This window comes from Abramis brama, assembly GCF_963993115.1.
Source record: "Abramis brama genome assembly, chromosome: 9".
NCBI classification, from domain to species: domain Eukaryota; kingdom Metazoa; phylum Chordata; class Actinopteri; order Cypriniformes; family Leuciscidae; genus Abramis; species Abramis brama.
The window spans coordinates 33,308,738-33,326,519 of record NC_139971.1 but is presented as its reverse complement, the minus strand read 5'-3'; the positions used below and the strand labels follow the sequence as shown (position 1 = coordinate 33,326,519).

Below are 17,782 nucleotides of genomic sequence, written 5' to 3'. Positions count from 1 at the left end.
GAAGTACCTTCATTCTCATGCATTTCCCTATTTTTCAGACTTTGGTTTTCACACACACAGGCCATGATTGATTAATTAATACTTTTATGGTAATTTACAGCTAAATCAAGGAATCAATAGTATAAGCAAAAATTCCCATTGTTTTAAGAAAAAAAACACACACTACAGGGGAAAATAAGGAAAAACTACAGATATATTGGATTTAAAGTAGTGATGAAACGGAAGCAGCGACAGATCATTTTCCAATATTATGACACACATCTGAGTGAAAAGGAAAAAAAAAAATTGGCCAGGAACTTGGTTCTATCAATCAGTTCTGAAATGGATTTTGAAATGTTGGCGTTCCACTCAAAAATGAATGTGAGCTTGCAGTCGATTGTGAAGGGGCGGGGTATAAAAGGACTAAATTATTGGAAAAGCCAAAGAAATGTCACCAGAGAGAAGTCTGATGTTTTCACAAGAAGATTTTGATTAAAAATTATGACGTCAAAAGAAAATGCAAAAATGAAACACATGAATGAATCACAGTAACTTCAACAACATGAACTTCTAAAACAGGTAAATTTTCCTTATATGCCGACCAATATCCACATTTTCATGCGTAATACTTTGAAGAGCTAAAGATTTATATTAAGCAAATGCCAAAACGTTAAACAGTAGCATGAACCTAACAAAAGGTACAATATGAAAGGTCAAGAAGATTTACATACAATCTACAGTTAGAGGAGTAATTCACATCCAACAATAACAAAACAAATGTATGGTGTCCTAGAAGGGGAAAGAGATCACCAGAAGAATACTCTTGACATACGAGCTTCTTTAGCTAAACCTTTTATGTTCTTAGAGAGGCTTAGGTCACCTTCTCTGATAGAGACAGGCAATATCACAGAGCCTCTATGAAACAAATGGAAATGTTTCTCCCTGCCACGTAAAAAAATAAAATAAAAAAAAACGCAATGGCTGCCAGAACCCATGGTCCCACACAGAAACAACCTTATCAATCTCTCTTTACAACCACAATCTAAATAGCCCACTGCGAGACGCAGAAGATGGTGAACTTTTGAGTAATGCAGAAAGGTCAAAATTTCAACAATCTCAGATTGCCTACTGTGCATTATTCTGACAGGAGTGGAAACCGCTTTTCCTGACACGAATTTCCTGTGAAAATGACACGCTTCATGAATCTAAATCCCATTTGAGGTTTGGTGTGCCAAAAATAGCAAGCGTGTTGTTTAAAAAAGATCTTTATTTGCTCCTGACAGTGTATTACGCTCATCTAAATTTAGAACGGAAATGATTGCTCCACGAAAAAAAATAGCATTTGCTTTCCCGTATCATAGCAAATGCCCCAGGGCTGCACTTGGGAGTCATGGAGCTGCATGTCTCCTTTGTTTCATTGCGGTATTTTTTTTTCTTTTCTCCTTCACAATCCCGGGAGAGGGAGGAGAGCCGGAGTGACTCACACAAAGACTAATTTGTTTGTTGATAAAGAGAAACTTTAGTCCTCAGTTCCGGTTGGATCCATTAATAAATTCAGGCGGTCTAGAAAGACACAAAGAGGGAGACACACAGTGGGAGAGAGACAAAGACATGGTGTCTGTCAGTTACATGAAAGTAGAAGAAGTTTTTATGCAGTGACACAAAACACCTGACAGCATGTCAAAATGGCTCAAAGGTTATTTAACAGCTAAAAGGATATTTGAATTGGAAAACATACACACCTAAAAAAAAACTTTTTGCCTCAGAAACCGATTTAAAAAAAACATGTAACGTGCTGAAAAGTCTCATGTCTCCTAAAACTGCCACACAAGAAGCGTGAAGCCAACTGACACAAACATGCCCACCAGTTGACCTCCACATTGAATCATCAAGGATTATCCAAGGCCAAAGAGCTCACCCAGTTCCTATTCCCTTTCCAAAGATCCGGCTGTTCCATAAACACAGCCAGTCAGAGTCAGATCTGAACCCTTCTCCACCCTTGTCATGTTGGTGTTGCTTTCAAAAAGGCACCCAAAGGACAGTTTCCTTCTAAAAGGAGGACTACATGTTTTCAAAGATTATCCTACAGAAATATCGACTTCTTGTTGTTCTCCAGTCGATTCATGTTCTAAATTTCTCTTCATAATTACCCATTTTCACTTAATATACATCAAATTGGGGGTGTAAAAGTGCTTACTGATATACATTTTATTAATGAAGTAGCCTCATTCTCATACATTTCCTTTTTTTTCAGACTTTTGTTTTCATACACACAGACCATGACTGACTTATTAATACTTTTCTGGTTTCATCTGTCATTTACAGCTAAACCAATTAATCAATAAACAAAAATTCTCATTGATTTAAGAAAAAACACACTACAGGGGATAAACTACAGAAATATTAGACTATTATATATAAACTATACAGAAATACCAAAAGGTTTTTTTTCTTTTTTTCAGCAAGGATGCATTTAATTGAACAAAAGTGATAGTAAAACAATGATATAATGTTAAAAAAATCTAGTTCAAACAAATGCAGACCTTTCTATTCATCAAAGAATCCTGAATATTTTTTACTATGGTTTCCACAAAAATATTATGCAGCACAACTGTTTTCTAATAAGAAATGTTTCTTGAGCAACAAATCAGCATTTTAGAAGGATTTCTAGAGTGACACCGAAGACTGGAGTAATGATTGCCAAAGGAATACATTTCTCTTTAACAAATATATTTTAAACTGTATTTCACAACATTATTGTTTTTTTATCAAATCAATGCAGCTTTGGTGGCCATAAGAGACAAAACAGAGTACTATAATGGAAAAAAATTGGTGATAATTAGTTACAAATAATAATATTTAATGTTCTCATTAAAAAAAAATGCACAAATAAAACAATTACAAGTTATTGACAATTACAAGTTAAACGATAATTATTAAAGTTGAGATTTTTTTTTATATCAGTCAGTCTCTACCACTCAAACAAACCATAACAAATTGAGTTGAGAATGTGTGTAGTCAAGAACACAAGTGAAATTCACTCATTGAATTTCCGCAAGGTACATCGGTGAGGACATGTGTGTCTTATTCCACTAGTGGCGGTTGAGGAGAGATCCCCTGAAATGATTGTAAAGCGCTTTGGGTGTACAGCATGGGCGAGGCTAGCCCCTTTTTAGGGGTGCTTCAGCACCCCTAAAAAGGAGCTCAGCACCCCTAAAACTTGGAGTAAGAAATGTTATTATAAAAAAAAAAATTCGTCTTTGACAATGTTAAATAATGTCCAAAACATACTCCGTAGTTTGTGGTTTAAAATGTATGTGTAAGGATGAAAATGAAAACATCCCCGCTTAGCAAATGGTGTCATCCTCTCTTCTTCTACTTCTCCTCTGTACCTGCACCGCTCAGCACGGCCGTCATCCAGCGCGAAACACACGCAGAGTGAGAACCAAGGCGTCACTAGGCCCTTTTTAAACTTCTGCCTAGCCCCCCTAAACATTTGTGATTAAGTGTAGGCTACACAAATGCGTGTTCGCAGAAACTGCTGTGCGCGAATTTTAGCAGCACGACTGACGCTTCAGTTTACGGTCAAGTGCGAGTTAAGAAGATGTAAGTAGCTAAACTAAACATTTTATATTTGACAGTTTTTTAGGTCATAAATGTTAAACGAATGACAAAAATAATTAGAAAACTAATAAACTTTTGTCTAATTTCGCCATTTTGAGCTGAAAATAGGCCTATATAACGTGTAATTATGTCATTGTGAGGGGACAAGAAACATTAACAAAGCCGTTTTCATAGGCACAAGATTAATAATGCATGTGTACATGTTGAGAATTAATATAATACAATTTATAGCCTTCAGTAAATTAAAAAAGTTCAGCTTTTAGGAAGGGAAGAGACAGGGCAAGATCAGGAGACTGAGAGAAAAAGACAGAGTGATGGAGATGAGGAGAGAGCAGGTTTTAAATCTGTTTCTTATCCTTTTTTGGCCTTCAAACGTCTTGAAATGCACATATCAGAAATAAAAATGTTAAACCCCATAACAGCCTCAAGTTTATGACCTCTTTGATTATAAAGCCCTGTCTACGGCCATGTATTAGGCCTAGATCAATAATGAATGTGTACATATTGTGAATGAATTTAATAAACTTAGTTACCTAGCTTTCCTGGTAGCTTTGTCTGAAAAAATGATTCATAAATCAACTTGAATCAATCAGTTGACCCTATGTTTACTTTCTTCACTGACAGACAAAAATGAAAAGCCTATATTAGTCAAAGCAGCTTTAGGAGGGGAAGAGACAGAGCAAGATAAAAACAAAGAGAAAAAGAGTGTGATGCTGATGAGGTGAGAAAATAAACAGCTGCCCGCACATGGTTTTAAAGCTATTGTTATCCAATTTCTTTGGCCTTCAAAACATCTTAAAATGCACATATGTAGATCAGAGAAATCAAAATTTTCTCGGGGGAGCATGCCCCCGAACCCCCCTAAATACCTCACATTTGGTTCCTCAGTGATTATAAAACTGTGCCATATGCATATTGCTGGATGAATTAATGAAACTAGTTAATAATGAGCATTAGACCATAAACTAACTTTTTCTTTTTTTTTTAAATCATACCCTCATTGGGGGCTGAGCCCCCCTAAAACGAAAATCCTAGAATCGCCCCTGGTGTACAGTAGTACATATGAAAGAGCTATATAAATTCCTCATTCATTCATTCATTCTGTTCAAATCATAACCTCTGGGGTCCAGATTAAATGACAATTACGGTCATTATGACCCACTTGCATAACGTACGTTGCCCAAAACTAGGGCTGTAGTACTCGAGTCCGGTCTTGGACTCGAGTCCGGACTCGAGACCGCTTTTCTATGGTCTCGGACTTGTCTCGGACTCGCTGGTATTCGGACTCGGACTTGTCTCGGTCTCGGCCACTGGTCTTGCCAAATATGGCTTTTGGTCTCGACCGAGTCCAGGTTTCTTTATTATGTTCCCAGTAATCACACATACGTCGCCGCGATATTAAAACAATATATTATTGGAGGGAAAGTGAAACACTGGCCACCTAATAAGTATTTCGGCTCTTTTTCGTGAGCCGGCTCGTTTCACTCAGCTCACTGAAAGAGCCGGCTCTTTTAACTCACAAACGGCTCTTTAAAAAATAAATGTTTAAATAAACTCGCTGAAAGTCCACCGCTAGTGCAACGTGAATATTCACATTTTTAATTGTCCATAACACCCCGAAAACTAGCCTGCTTGCCTTGCACATCTAATTAATGGGCAAAGTTTTCCGACTTTTTTTCTTACCTTTCTTTCTTTGCCTATTCCACGAGTGGTAGGCGCAATGATTGGCTGTTTTAAAATATAGCTAATATCGAAACAAAATAACCCAGCTCATAACTTGCAGGTTTGCTTAGTGGCAAACTTTTTTCATTTGATTGCTTCAGCCGCCACCCGCCCGAGTTTAATTAAAATATTATTTTTCGTCACGTCATCCGCCCGATCCGCGGTTTATCCGCATCTCTTGTGTGTGTGTGTGTGTGTCTGTGAGTTGTCTCGGTCTTCCCTCATGCAGTTTAATTGGTTGACATCGCGTGTATGATTGACAGGAACAGAATGTAAGGCTGATCAGACAGTCGAAACGAATGTGTTAGGCCTAGGCTATATAATTATTATTTTTTTGTTGTTCTTTGAATTAGTCAATTATTTTAAATAAAATTAAAATTATTCATTATTTCATTATTACATAATCCTCGAACCTTTTTGGACTCGGTCTTGACTCGGACTCGAACCTCTTTGGACTCGGTCTTGACTTGGACTCGACTAGTCCTGGTCTTGGACTTGTCTTGGACTCGACAAAGGTGGTCTTGACTACAGCCCTACCCAAAACTAATATTGTGTAAAGTGCTACTCTGGGGGTCACAAAAGCTTATTCCATTTTTTTTAAGAGAAAGAAACTTAATACAAAGGAAAGTTTTCACATCCTTCCCACACAACCTCAGAAGTGAGCAGCAGTGTTAAGGTCCTCAAACCATTTTCCCTAAGAGGATTGTGCTCAGCTCTGCGTTCAGCTATAATCATCAGGAATCAGTCCATATTATCTGGCCAATCCTCCCCGAGAGGTCATGGGCTCAGCTCTTATTTATGTCACCTGCGATTGTTGTCTTACCAGCACGCAAAGTTCAACTGTAGTGGTCGACCGATATTGATTTTTTTCAAGGGTTTAGAGTTTGTGTGAACACCTGTCCGCATCCGATTCGCACGTACCGACTGCAATGTACAGAATTTACTAGTTCATGCAGTCTACAAATGCACACTTCAAACGATCTCAGAACCGGATTCAACAAAGTCTGCAAGGTTTGTGAAATGAAATGTTTATTAGATATTCAAAAGATAAAAAGTCCCCCCGCTGTCAAAATAAAAGCCCCCTTTCGACACATCGACCAAACAGAAAAACTTGATGCCAATAATTAAAAAATGGCAAATATCGGCACTATTCAACTGCAAAACACAAGTGCCTACAGTGCTTATCTTTCACTAGGAGCAAACAGTAACCCAGGAGAGTCATTCATTCACTGTGGTTTTCACACTACGCTGCAAACATACTGGTCTGAAATCCAACTCTTGCTGTTAACATTTGATAACCTTTTGCTGGCCTTCCACAGGAATCCCTGTACCTCTTGGATAGACGAGGGAAAAACAAGACTTATCTATTGCCTTTCTTGAGATCTAGTCTGTAACCTACTGGCTTCACTTGTACATCCATCAGATCTTATTTCCAAATGAGAAAAGTACACAGCAATTTATTTGAAACCAAAAGCCCCACACTACAGTACATCTTAATTGCAGCTGTTAAAGTGACCTAAAGAAAATGACCACCCTTGTGGGACCGATTAATATCTTCAAGAGATTATCAAAGGTTACTGAAACCACTTTGAGTAATCGTTCTCGGAAAACAACACTATTTTAGCGGTTTTCCCGCACTTGCACTGTTATCTGGTGAATTGTTGGGTGACAAAACTCTTCCTGGTTTTAAAGCTTGGTCACACACAAGATAAGAAGCCAATTTCACTTGAAAGTGAGCATCACTATGCAAAGCAACAGAAGAGAGAAGGGTGCATGTCACATACGGTCTCTCATGTGACTGTTTGGAAGAATATGGGTCCTTGACAAATAAAGCTTAAAAAAAAGGTGTTTTTAAAAATCTTTAATGTAATGCATATTTTAGAATCATGAACTATGAGTTTCATTCTTTGATGAATAGAAAGTTCAAGAGAAAAGTATTTATTTAAAATCAAAATATCTGTATCATTATAAATGTCTTTACTATCACTTTTCATGCTTTTAAATGCACCCTTGCTGAATAAAAGCATTCATTTCTTTCATAGATCTTTTTTATGCCAAACTTTTGAATATTTAAGAGAAAATTACTTCTTAAAAGTGATAATAGCATGTACTCTTCACTAACAGGCCCTTCGTGAAAGGATTCATTAACTCACTTTCATTAAGACCCTTTGAGTAGCGTCACCTTCTTGCAACACACTTCAAGGGCGCAAAAAGGCCGTTTGGAATTCGTCCAAGGTTTAAACGCCACCAGCCAAACATCTTTCAACATGCACTTATAGGCAGTGCATTTCCTGCACCTTCCTGCGGAAAACAACAAAACGCTGACATTTAGAGTTAATTCCTCTTTCTTGGCCCTAATTCAAAGAGCGCTTTGCATTAGACCTCTGCGATGGGGGTCCTGAGTCAGCCCCGCAGTAAGGGGGCACAGGGGAGCACGACCGAGATCCTGGTTTGTGCTCCGCAGCGCTCACACCTGCCACCTCAACTGCTGTTTAATCCCCCACATGCTGGAAGTCATCTGACCACTGGTCTGGTGCTACACTTCCCTTCAATGGCCCTCACTTCAAAAGCACCAGCTCATATGTCAGAGCCCAACTAGTAATACAACACCTATGCCCCCCCCTCGCATTCTCAGCTAGCAAAACTCTGCCTGAAAGATGGAACAACATGGTATGTTGCTGAGGCAGAGGTTTACGAAAGATAGGGGTCAACTAATAGTGCAGAGATACACCCACACAGAGCGGCTAGTATCTTTCAAAAATCCTACAAACTTAAAACCTCTGGTTCCTCAAAGCAAAAAATAATGCAACAGTATAACAAATCTGGATTATACCGATATTATACTGATAACTGTTATTGTTAGTAACCGATAAAGAGCGGAAACTTAAATTCTACACTATTCTGTATAAATAAATTAAAAATAACAACTAATCTAAACTAAAGCCAATCGTTTTAGATGCTACAAGTGACTTTAGGGAATACAGCAATTTGGAAAATTATGATTTGCTAATGATTACATTTAACAGTTTTTATAAAGCGCTTTAAAAAAAAGATTAAAATTAAATAAATGTTTTAAAAAAAAAATCAATTAAATATCCAATATCAACAGATATGGATAAATAAATACATTTAAAGAGATTAATACTTTTATTCAGCAAGGATTGTTTCTGTTTCAAATAAATGCTGTTCTTTTGAACTATTCATCAAAGAAAAAAAAATACTGATTTATATTATATAATAATGTTTCTTATTTATAATTAAAATAATATATATTATAATATTATAATAATATAATAGTTTCTTGAGTACCAAATTAGTATATTAGAATGATTTCAGAAGAATCATGTGACACGCGAAGACTGGAGTAATAATGCTGAAAATTCAGCTTTGTCATCACAGAAATAAATTACAATTAAAAATATATTCAAATTGAAAAAACTTATTTTAGTAGTAATATTTCACATTATTACTGTTTGTGCTGTATTTTTGATCAAATAAATGCATCCTTGGACACGAGTATAAAAAGCAACCCCCAAACTTTTGAATGGTACTGTATATTGTGCATGCCTAGTATAAATTATTCATGATTTATTCACATTCGGGTTGAAGTTTGAACCTGTGTGAATCACAACACAAATGCAGATATTTTAAAGAATGTTAAAGAGTTAAATGGGGTCCAAAACAACACTGGGTCACACTGACTTTCATTATAGGACAAAAATACACCAGAGATATTTTTCAAAATATTGTGTTCCAAAAGAAAGTCATACAGGTTTGGAACAACATGAGGGTGAGTAAATGATGACAATCTTCATTTTCAGAACTATCCTTTAAAATACCAAAAGCCTAAGGGTGAAGCTGTCAGTGCAAGTACAACCGCCACACTCACTGTGTCCAATGATCTGCGGGTGGTCACTGCACACAGACCTATTTTAAATTAACATTTAATTAAGCAAATACCTCATCTGGCTGCTTACTGAAGCCTTAAGACCGTTTGACTCCAGCAGCGAACGTAGGCACGAACTAGCACAGTGACACAGATTCAGGGGCAGCGGGAGTGACTCAGAGCGCAGTGCTGTACCGGATGAAAAGGCACGAACGCTCCCACATTGAGGATGAAGCACAACTCAGCAGAACCAGAACAAGGGATGGGGAGACATAAAGAAATATGAAGAGAGAGAGAGAGAAGCGTTGGCCACTACGGCGCACGTCTGAGTCACAGGAATAGACTCGCTCAGCCTGAGGGCGCTTACACACTAGAGAAAGCGTTACATGAGTAGGATGCAGTTTTGAAAGAGGAGGAGAAGTTTGAAATTCAACGCAAATCATCCCCGTTGAATTCAATGGATTCGGAGTGTTATCTGACGCAGCGAAAACTCTAGCGCGTAGGCACCCTTAGTCACGAAAAGAATGAGCAACACCAGAATATCAAATGCCACAGACTGAAGTAGGCAAAGGTGGGCTATCAAATAAACGGTGCAAGACTTCGAGTCCACCCACTATTCTCTCTTTTGAATGTTTCACTTCGACGACAGCCATTTTTCTCCTGCTTTTTATACAGTCATAACTGTAGATTAACAACAAGTGGAGGCCTGTGAAGATACAGGGCTGAATGTGGGAGTGGGTATTACTGAATAATTTATTTTTTAATCTCGACTTTAAGACACATCTCAGGAGTCCGAGGTGCAGTTCTGACAAACGCTGGCCCTCGCTGGGTTTTTTTTTTAAAGTGTGAGTTTGTGTCAGCATTTGACAGCAGCAAACGCAGTGACTCGCGCTCCGCCGCCAGGCTGTCCGGAGGCCGTCCGTGTGAACGCCTAAAGCCCAATAAAACATTCACAAACTCACTACTCTTCGAATCAACAAAACCAAGTCTGTTTCCCTTGCCGTGTATTTTTACATGTTCTATTTTCAAACCTCATGTTTCTCCTCTCGCTCACCCTCTCTTTCTCAATGGACCATGGAGGCTTGTTTGCCATATACTTGGAAGAAGTGGCATGGAAAGTTTACTGTGGTGAAACTTAAAAGGAGGCTAAATTACATTTTATTAGCCGTACCAGATTTTTTAAACTGAACAGGATGAAAAAGACCAAAGAGGACTTCCCTTGGAGCATGGCCATTAATTTAGTGATTTAGGTACGGAATATTTTATAACCTTTTCAGTTAGTATAGGAATAAATGTGCAGTGCACTAAGCATAAAGTGTGCAAAGAGACAGACAGACAGACAGACAGATAGATAGATAGATGATGGATGGATGGGTGATGGATGGATAGATAGACTGTTGATTACAATGTTGTGATGCCTAAATTCACTTGCATCATTTAAAATTATTGATTTTAGTGCTTTATTTTTAAGTAGACAAAATAGTATAGAATATTAATATCAGCCACTTATAATAATAAAAATAAAAAAATCACCAAACATGTAGTATTACAAAAAATATAACTTCTTCATAAACTGATTATTTAGCCAGTGTCCTACAATTTGTTTCTATTCTTGCTTGTTTAATCGCAATATACCCAGCCTAAATGAAAGAGTTAATCTCTAATCAGCCCTTTGAAGTCAGAAAACATCAAATCAATAACATCAAAATGGACAAATTGACACAAAACAAGGAGTGGAGAAGTATGAAACCAGTTTTGCCCTGATTAAAGTCAGTTTGTCAGTGGAGTGTCTTTGCAACACTTTATGAGAAAGAGACAGACGGGACAATGCAATGATGGAGCCCAAGAGTGAGAGCTTACCCCCCACACAAGCCTCTCTGTATAGGGCCAGTGGTCCTGGTCTCTGCAGGGTGCTGAGAAACAGACCCCCCTGACATTCACAGTGGCCTGGATGTGGGACTGGCCACTCCGGTCAATGGCCTTGAATTGCGTCCTAACTCCTTTTGAATGTAAATGGGAGTTTAAACCCAAGAATGGCCCACCTTCATTATGCTACAATGCAGCCCCCGCACAATCACAATTAGGTATTTGATGATCCTTAAGCTGCATAAACATTACAACTACATCCGCCAACCACAAGATGTTTTAAAACTGTGGAAAGACATTAAAAATTGACAGCTGGAATAACATGTTATCTCATTCTCTTTTCTTCCTTGTGAAACACGATGTTATCACTAACAAATAAATGACATCCTGATATAAAAGACACTGGTACAAAGAATCTCTGTGTGTAATTATAGAAAAATACACAAAACCATACATGAATATGCTTTGGAAAAAGCCACACGACACACAACTCATTTTTGTAGTCTCCCTTGGGCTTATTCCAAAAACAAAAGTCTAAATCCAATTGTAATCCAATAAATATTTGTTTTATCCAAAGGTTACAAACAATTTGAATTTTACCAATATAATAATGTAATCAAACAACCTTGCCAAACCAAACCCTGTGGGTTGGATGTTTCGTTTTCACATAAATATGTTAGTCCAATTTGAGGTGATAAAGCAAACGACGGGGATTTATTTCGTTTTCAGGTTTGCCGTCTTGACTAAGTTTTTTTATCGGATCATCTCTTATCGTGTGCTGTGACCGTGACAGAGACTGAATTCAGTTAGCCAAAATGCTCTGACACTGCAGTCTCTCAGCCAATGAAACGTTCGCTTATTTCGACCATGAAGCGAACTTTTTATCTCATTCTCTGAAGTGTTTAACGTTAAAGTAGTGCAATTCTGTGAAACACAAAAAAAATCGATGATAACAGCTGACAGCATTCATTTTCACTGCATCTTTTTCATACAATGAAAGTGAATGGTGGTGACTGAGACTGTAATTCTGCTTAACATCTGCCTTTTTTGTGATTCACAGAAGACAGAAAGCCATACAGGGTGAGAAAATTACAGAATGATCATTTTTGGATGAACTGTCCCTTTAAGCCTTAATCCCAAAACAAACAAAAAACTATTTTAAGGTAGGACAGTAAATGTGTATGTGAAATGTGAACATCACGAACAAACAGGAAAAGAGGTCTCATTGCATGCTTGTCAGAGAAAGTGTTAACGGCAGTACGAGCTGACGGAGATATCTATGGACTTTCAGGTAATCAGCTAACCTAGCTAGTTCTTTTTATTGTTGCCATTTTATTCGTTATATTTAATTTTTATTACAAATCTTCTGAATCTCCTGATCAAAATATATGTGAAGAAGATGCAGAAACAAGCGATATATGTAATCATATGCATATGTAAAATAACACGATTACCAACATTAAACCACATATAAATCAAAACTGCCAAACATTACTGAATGAAATGATATAGGACTGTGAAAGCTTTGAGGGTGTTGGTGGACTTGATCTACTCCATCAATGTTTTGATCATCGTTCTGAATCAGACCTGGATGTAGTCTTTGCCAAAAAAATCGATTTTCTCAGCTTTTTGCTCAAAATTGTGCTTTTTTTTATGAAACTTACCCACATTCAAGGGTTGATTAAAAAAAAGAATGCATGAAGCTATAATAAAAGCAGACGCTCTATTCTTTCTTTCGATAATATTGCATGATCATATATTCAACAAAATATTCTGGGGGACATGACATTTTTGTGAAAATTATCAAAAAGCTGGAGGAGAGGAAAGAGTTAATGACACTTAATGACAAAACTAGTATAATCTAAATCAGTATGTTCTCCAGCTTAATTTGATATAAAATAATCACATCTAGGCTACATATTTATACAAATAAATAAAACAATAAAAAAAGGTTAAAAATATCAAGTCCGTCCAGACAGGGTGGTTTGTAACAATTTCCATGTACTTAAAAGGCTTGTAAAAGGGCTGCACAAAATATGATAATATATCAGCTTTATTTACCAATTGTGAGTAGATGTTTTTATAACTGTTAGACCAAATTTCATTTCATTTCTTCCAGTTATATTGTCCGTTTTAAATTCAAATGTTTCTTATATGTCTACCATTTGCGTCCATGGTTTCAATCAACAAAATAGGACTTTTGGAATCATTTACACGGTTAAATTTCTAGTTCGTTGTGAATAAATACGTGAATTTTATATCAAACTTTGAGACACAAGCACAGAAATACAGCCCATGAAACCAAATGTGTTACAAAACTCCACCAGTATGACCCTCCTGAGGAGGACATTGAGAAACTTAAAACAAGCACATGGTCAATCACCTTTACTTCACTGCGTGATGCTCGACTGACTCACTGAATTCAGCAAATCTAAATATTACCGTGTATGGTTTAACCTTACTGCCTGTGTGGACTAAATGAAGTAATTAAATAGGCAAATGCTTTATATAAACCAATTCTCACTTAGCCTCTAAATACCAACGTGATCCAGCTCATGAATAATTCATAGAGCACACTAGACTCACAACACATCCGATGTCACGACAATCAACTGATGGGCCTAGAGACATCAAGACGAAAAAAAACTAAAGTTTGGCGTTAGTATGAGGAACATTTTAATATTTAATGGTAATAGTAGGTCATAATTCAATAATAAATTGGGTCGCGTTTTAAGGCCCTTAAGAATATCTGTACCTGAACATCCAAAGCAACGCATCATGCAGTTAAACTCATGCTTGACATAACATGAGTCCATAACCACTGTGATGCGATTTAAATCAAGGTTTCGATAATACAAGACATTGATAATATATGGAGTAATTTTCTTATTAGACTAAGGCATTTACCTTCTCCATGTGCAGACCAGAGGCAGATGGTGGAGAGAAACAGTACAGGTCCCCAAAATAAGGTCCGAACATCCCTCGCTGTTCCAGATCTCATTCCTAATAATCAGTTTTCCAAAAAATAAAAAGGTGAAACCGCAGCAAAATGCGACGTTTCTTCTTGTACGCAAGCAGAAAGTCCAGAAGAATCCGCTTTGGATGAGCAGCTAGTTCCTTTACGCGTAAAGATAACGGGAGGCGAGGAGGGAGTAGATAAAAGATAACTGGTAATGTAATTTTTCTTTAATGGAAACATTAAGATCAATTAAAACATTCTGTTATTCTTGCCAGCAATTAAATGATGCAATCGTGTCGTAGCTACGAATTTCACTCGACCGATAATTTGCATCTTCTGCCTCCATTTCTTGAAAACCCGAGAGGGACGCGCGCAGTAACGTTACAGCCAGAGAGAGACGAGCGGTTTCTCTTCCAACAAAAACACCTTGTGTGAACGTGCCTATGCCAGTGTGTGATGAATTACGCTATACTGATGTATGGAGGAATTCTGAGGTCACGTTCAAAGAGCTTGACAACTCGGATAGCGTATTTTATGTATGAATGAAAGCCTCCCGACAGGGCTCGATCCAAAATATCCGCCAGGACAAAAATGGTTTCACCAACTGCTCACCCTCCCCTACCGTCTTCACGCGCTCTCATGGTCGGTCTGTTTTGCGGTAGGAAAAAAAATAATTCTGTCGAAGTGCAAGAGTGAGCAGCTACCGAGCGTAGGTTTTGGTTTTCCGCAACGTAAAAATCAAGAACTGTGAGATATAAATAGCTTGTGAGGCTAATGTTTGATTCTCAAGTCTACACGGCGGCGTCCACGACTCTTCTGACGGTCTCCGCTCAGTAGAATCACCGCTGTAAACAAAACTCGGCTTCTCTCACAGAGAAACACGCCAAGCAATGAGAGAATCCCAAAACATGGACTGGATTCCTAAACCAACCATGTCTGCGCCAAATGTCAAGGTGACAGGAAAATGTTAGTTTTTTTTAAGTTTAATTCAAGAAAATCGTAACAATAATGATTTTACAATACACTGTTATTTACAAATAAGCATAGACTAAATATATGCCAATACCAGATCTGTCATAATAGCCTATAGGCTATTTGAAGAATAATTATGTTATTTTATTTGTATAGGCTAAGTGGAATCATCCTAATTTGAAATTGAAAGCTTTCTTAACAAGACAGGAGATAGATAGATACACTGTAAAAAAAATGTATCATCAATAAGTTATGATAATGCAATTTTCAAAACAAGATTCAACTCATTTTTTTAAAGTCAGTTTCATGTAATTTAAGTTGAAATTACTTTAAAAATTTACTAAAGTAAATTTTACTAGTAAAAAGTTACTTGTTACAAGTTAAGTAGCCTACTTAAAACAGTACAATACTTTTACAGTGTAGATAGATAGATAGATAGATAGATAGATAGATAGATAGATAGATAGATAGATAGATAGATAGATCTGTTATGCTGTCTCTTCATAAAGTACCGGAGAGACATGTGTGGCTACTGTATAAGCATAAAAAAAATGCTTGTGCAAGGAAGTAGACCTATAACCTTTAGTTGGCAAAATAATGAAGGCATAAATAGATCAGGTAGCCAAGGCTAGTAAATAAATGAACCACGACAACAAGAATTACCACAAGAAACTTTTAAAAAACGGTAGTCATAATATTGGCTTAATATTATGGCATACTGATTTTTGATTAAACGATAATTCGTTTATTTAGATTAACAATACCAACTATTTTCAGTAGCCTACGCTATTTAATTCCAAATCAATGAACTCTGGAAGGTAAATTGCACTTTGTCTCTCTGGTAGGCTACACTGAGCTGTTAAGGCGAATTAATTGATGTAGATTTTTAAATGAATGCATTGGTTTTTATAATCTTCATATTTTAGCTACAGTGATAACGATTTGAAATCAATTCGCTATTAAAAAAAAAAAAAAAAAGTTAGCCAGGTCCACATTTTAGAAGTGCACATATTTTGCCAATGACATAGTCTTGTCAGCTAAATGTAAAATCCGACGTAGAATTTCATTCATAGAGACGGAACGGATTTATAATTACAATCCATTCATCCGTTCGTGATGAAGCAGTGTCATCTCTGTTCAACATTACTGTATGCTAACTTTCTTATTAAAAGAGACCCAAACCTAGATTCATAGAATGCATTTAAAATATTAAATGTTTTTTTCAGGTGTCTAAACACACTCAAAAAATATTTTAGACTGTTTTTGAGAAATCGCCTTGACCTTGTGTCTTCTAATATGCAACTTTGAGTTTGGCGCCTCCATATGTCAAAATGCTGCATTTATCATGTCTCATTGGGCCGTGAACCGATCCTCAGTGTGTTCACAGACTGTTTCAGTTCCATATCATTTGTACAACAGATCTTCAGCACAACCGAGAAAATGTTTTGTTCTTTCTGACACTTTTTGACACTTCCTTTGAATTTATTTAGATACTGGTGAAAGATCTCAGACTGATTAATGAGCATGTATTGTGGAAGTAGACACGTAAAAGACTTGATAACATGCAGAGACCCAGCTACATTCCTTTCAAAGATCTTCTTTTTCAAAAACAAAAATGCATTTTTGTTCAAAACAAAGCTTAAACACAAGGATAGTGCCTCAGATTACCTCTGTCCTGGCCAAACAAAGTTAAGCCCTTAATTGTAGCAGAGCATGCAGTCACCAAAAGCTAAACTGAGTTTCTGTATGAATTTGACCTCATGCAGTTTCACGTTCCATTCAAACCTTTGCTTTGGTTTCACCTTTCCTTTCCAGCAAAGTGACAATAGGGATGACATTGTTTGTTTCTCATTTTGTCTAAGCAGGGGCGTAGTTTGTGGGGGGGTTGGGGGGAGATAACCTCCCCAATATTTATACCATGATCACATGAAAAGGAGGCATCAGGAGGCATACCCAAACTTCAACCCCCCCAATGTTCAAACCAAATCTACGCCCTTGTGTCTAAGCCCAGACAGGAAAGGGAATTTAGAGGAGAGGGTGACAATTATGTTTGAGTGAACAGAAATAGATTCCTGAAAAACATAAAGCTGAAAACGAAGGGAGCGTCAAGGCATGTGAGAGAAAATAGCATATACTGCAGGAGGGGTGCAACAAGTTTGTTTTTTCTTGCGGAGCAGCTTGGTTTGATCACAATTATTATTGTTGTCACACACAAAACCGGGAGCCAAACATTTTTATTGCAGATGAGCACTGACCATCAAGTATTCGCTTCCTCCTCTTTTGTAAATAATAGTTGAGACATTCCTTATGTCTGGGCTGTTTGGGTAAACATTTTAAGAGGGGAAACTTTCCACAGAATGTGTTTGCTGCAATATCCCCAGCAAATAGAGAACAAATCTCTCTTTTTTTTTTGCATGATACATCATTCTGACCTTATATCTCTGCATTTTAAAAGATGAAACTGAGTCATTGTAAGCGTAGCAGTCTAAGACAACACAGGTCAGCTCTTCTTTTGGATGGCATGAACCTTGATTCATCAATTGGATTGTTGTGTTGCCACTAAAAAGCTTAGCTGGAATTATCTATTAGCGGTTCCTCCTGAGCTTCAGATAATCAACCATGAATTTACTATGGCTACATATCCACCTTCACTGTAAAAAAAAACAAAAACAAAACAAACAATAATAATATATATATATAATCAATAAGTTATGACAACTCACGTTTTTACATTACTTAATAAGTTAAGCAAATAATTTAAGTTGAAATGACTT

The 17,782-nt window shown here is 37.1% G+C and overlaps 1 protein-coding gene across 1 annotated transcript in view; it reads right to left on the bottom strand.

Annotated features, from left to right (window-relative positions):
- The window catches only part of igf1ra (insulin-like growth factor 1a receptor), a 101,520-nt gene extending 86,643 nt beyond the window's left edge, over nucleotides 1-14,877 (bottom strand). The window contains exon 1 of the mRNA XM_084125230.1: nucleotides 13,985-14,877. Within this exon, the coding sequence (XP_083981356.1) occupies nucleotides 13,985-14,078 (94 nt within the window). The 5' untranslated portion in view covers nucleotides 14,079-14,877. The remainder of the gene's footprint in view (nucleotides 1-13,984) is intronic.
- Between the last annotated feature and the right edge of the window lie 2,905 nt (nucleotides 14,878-17,782).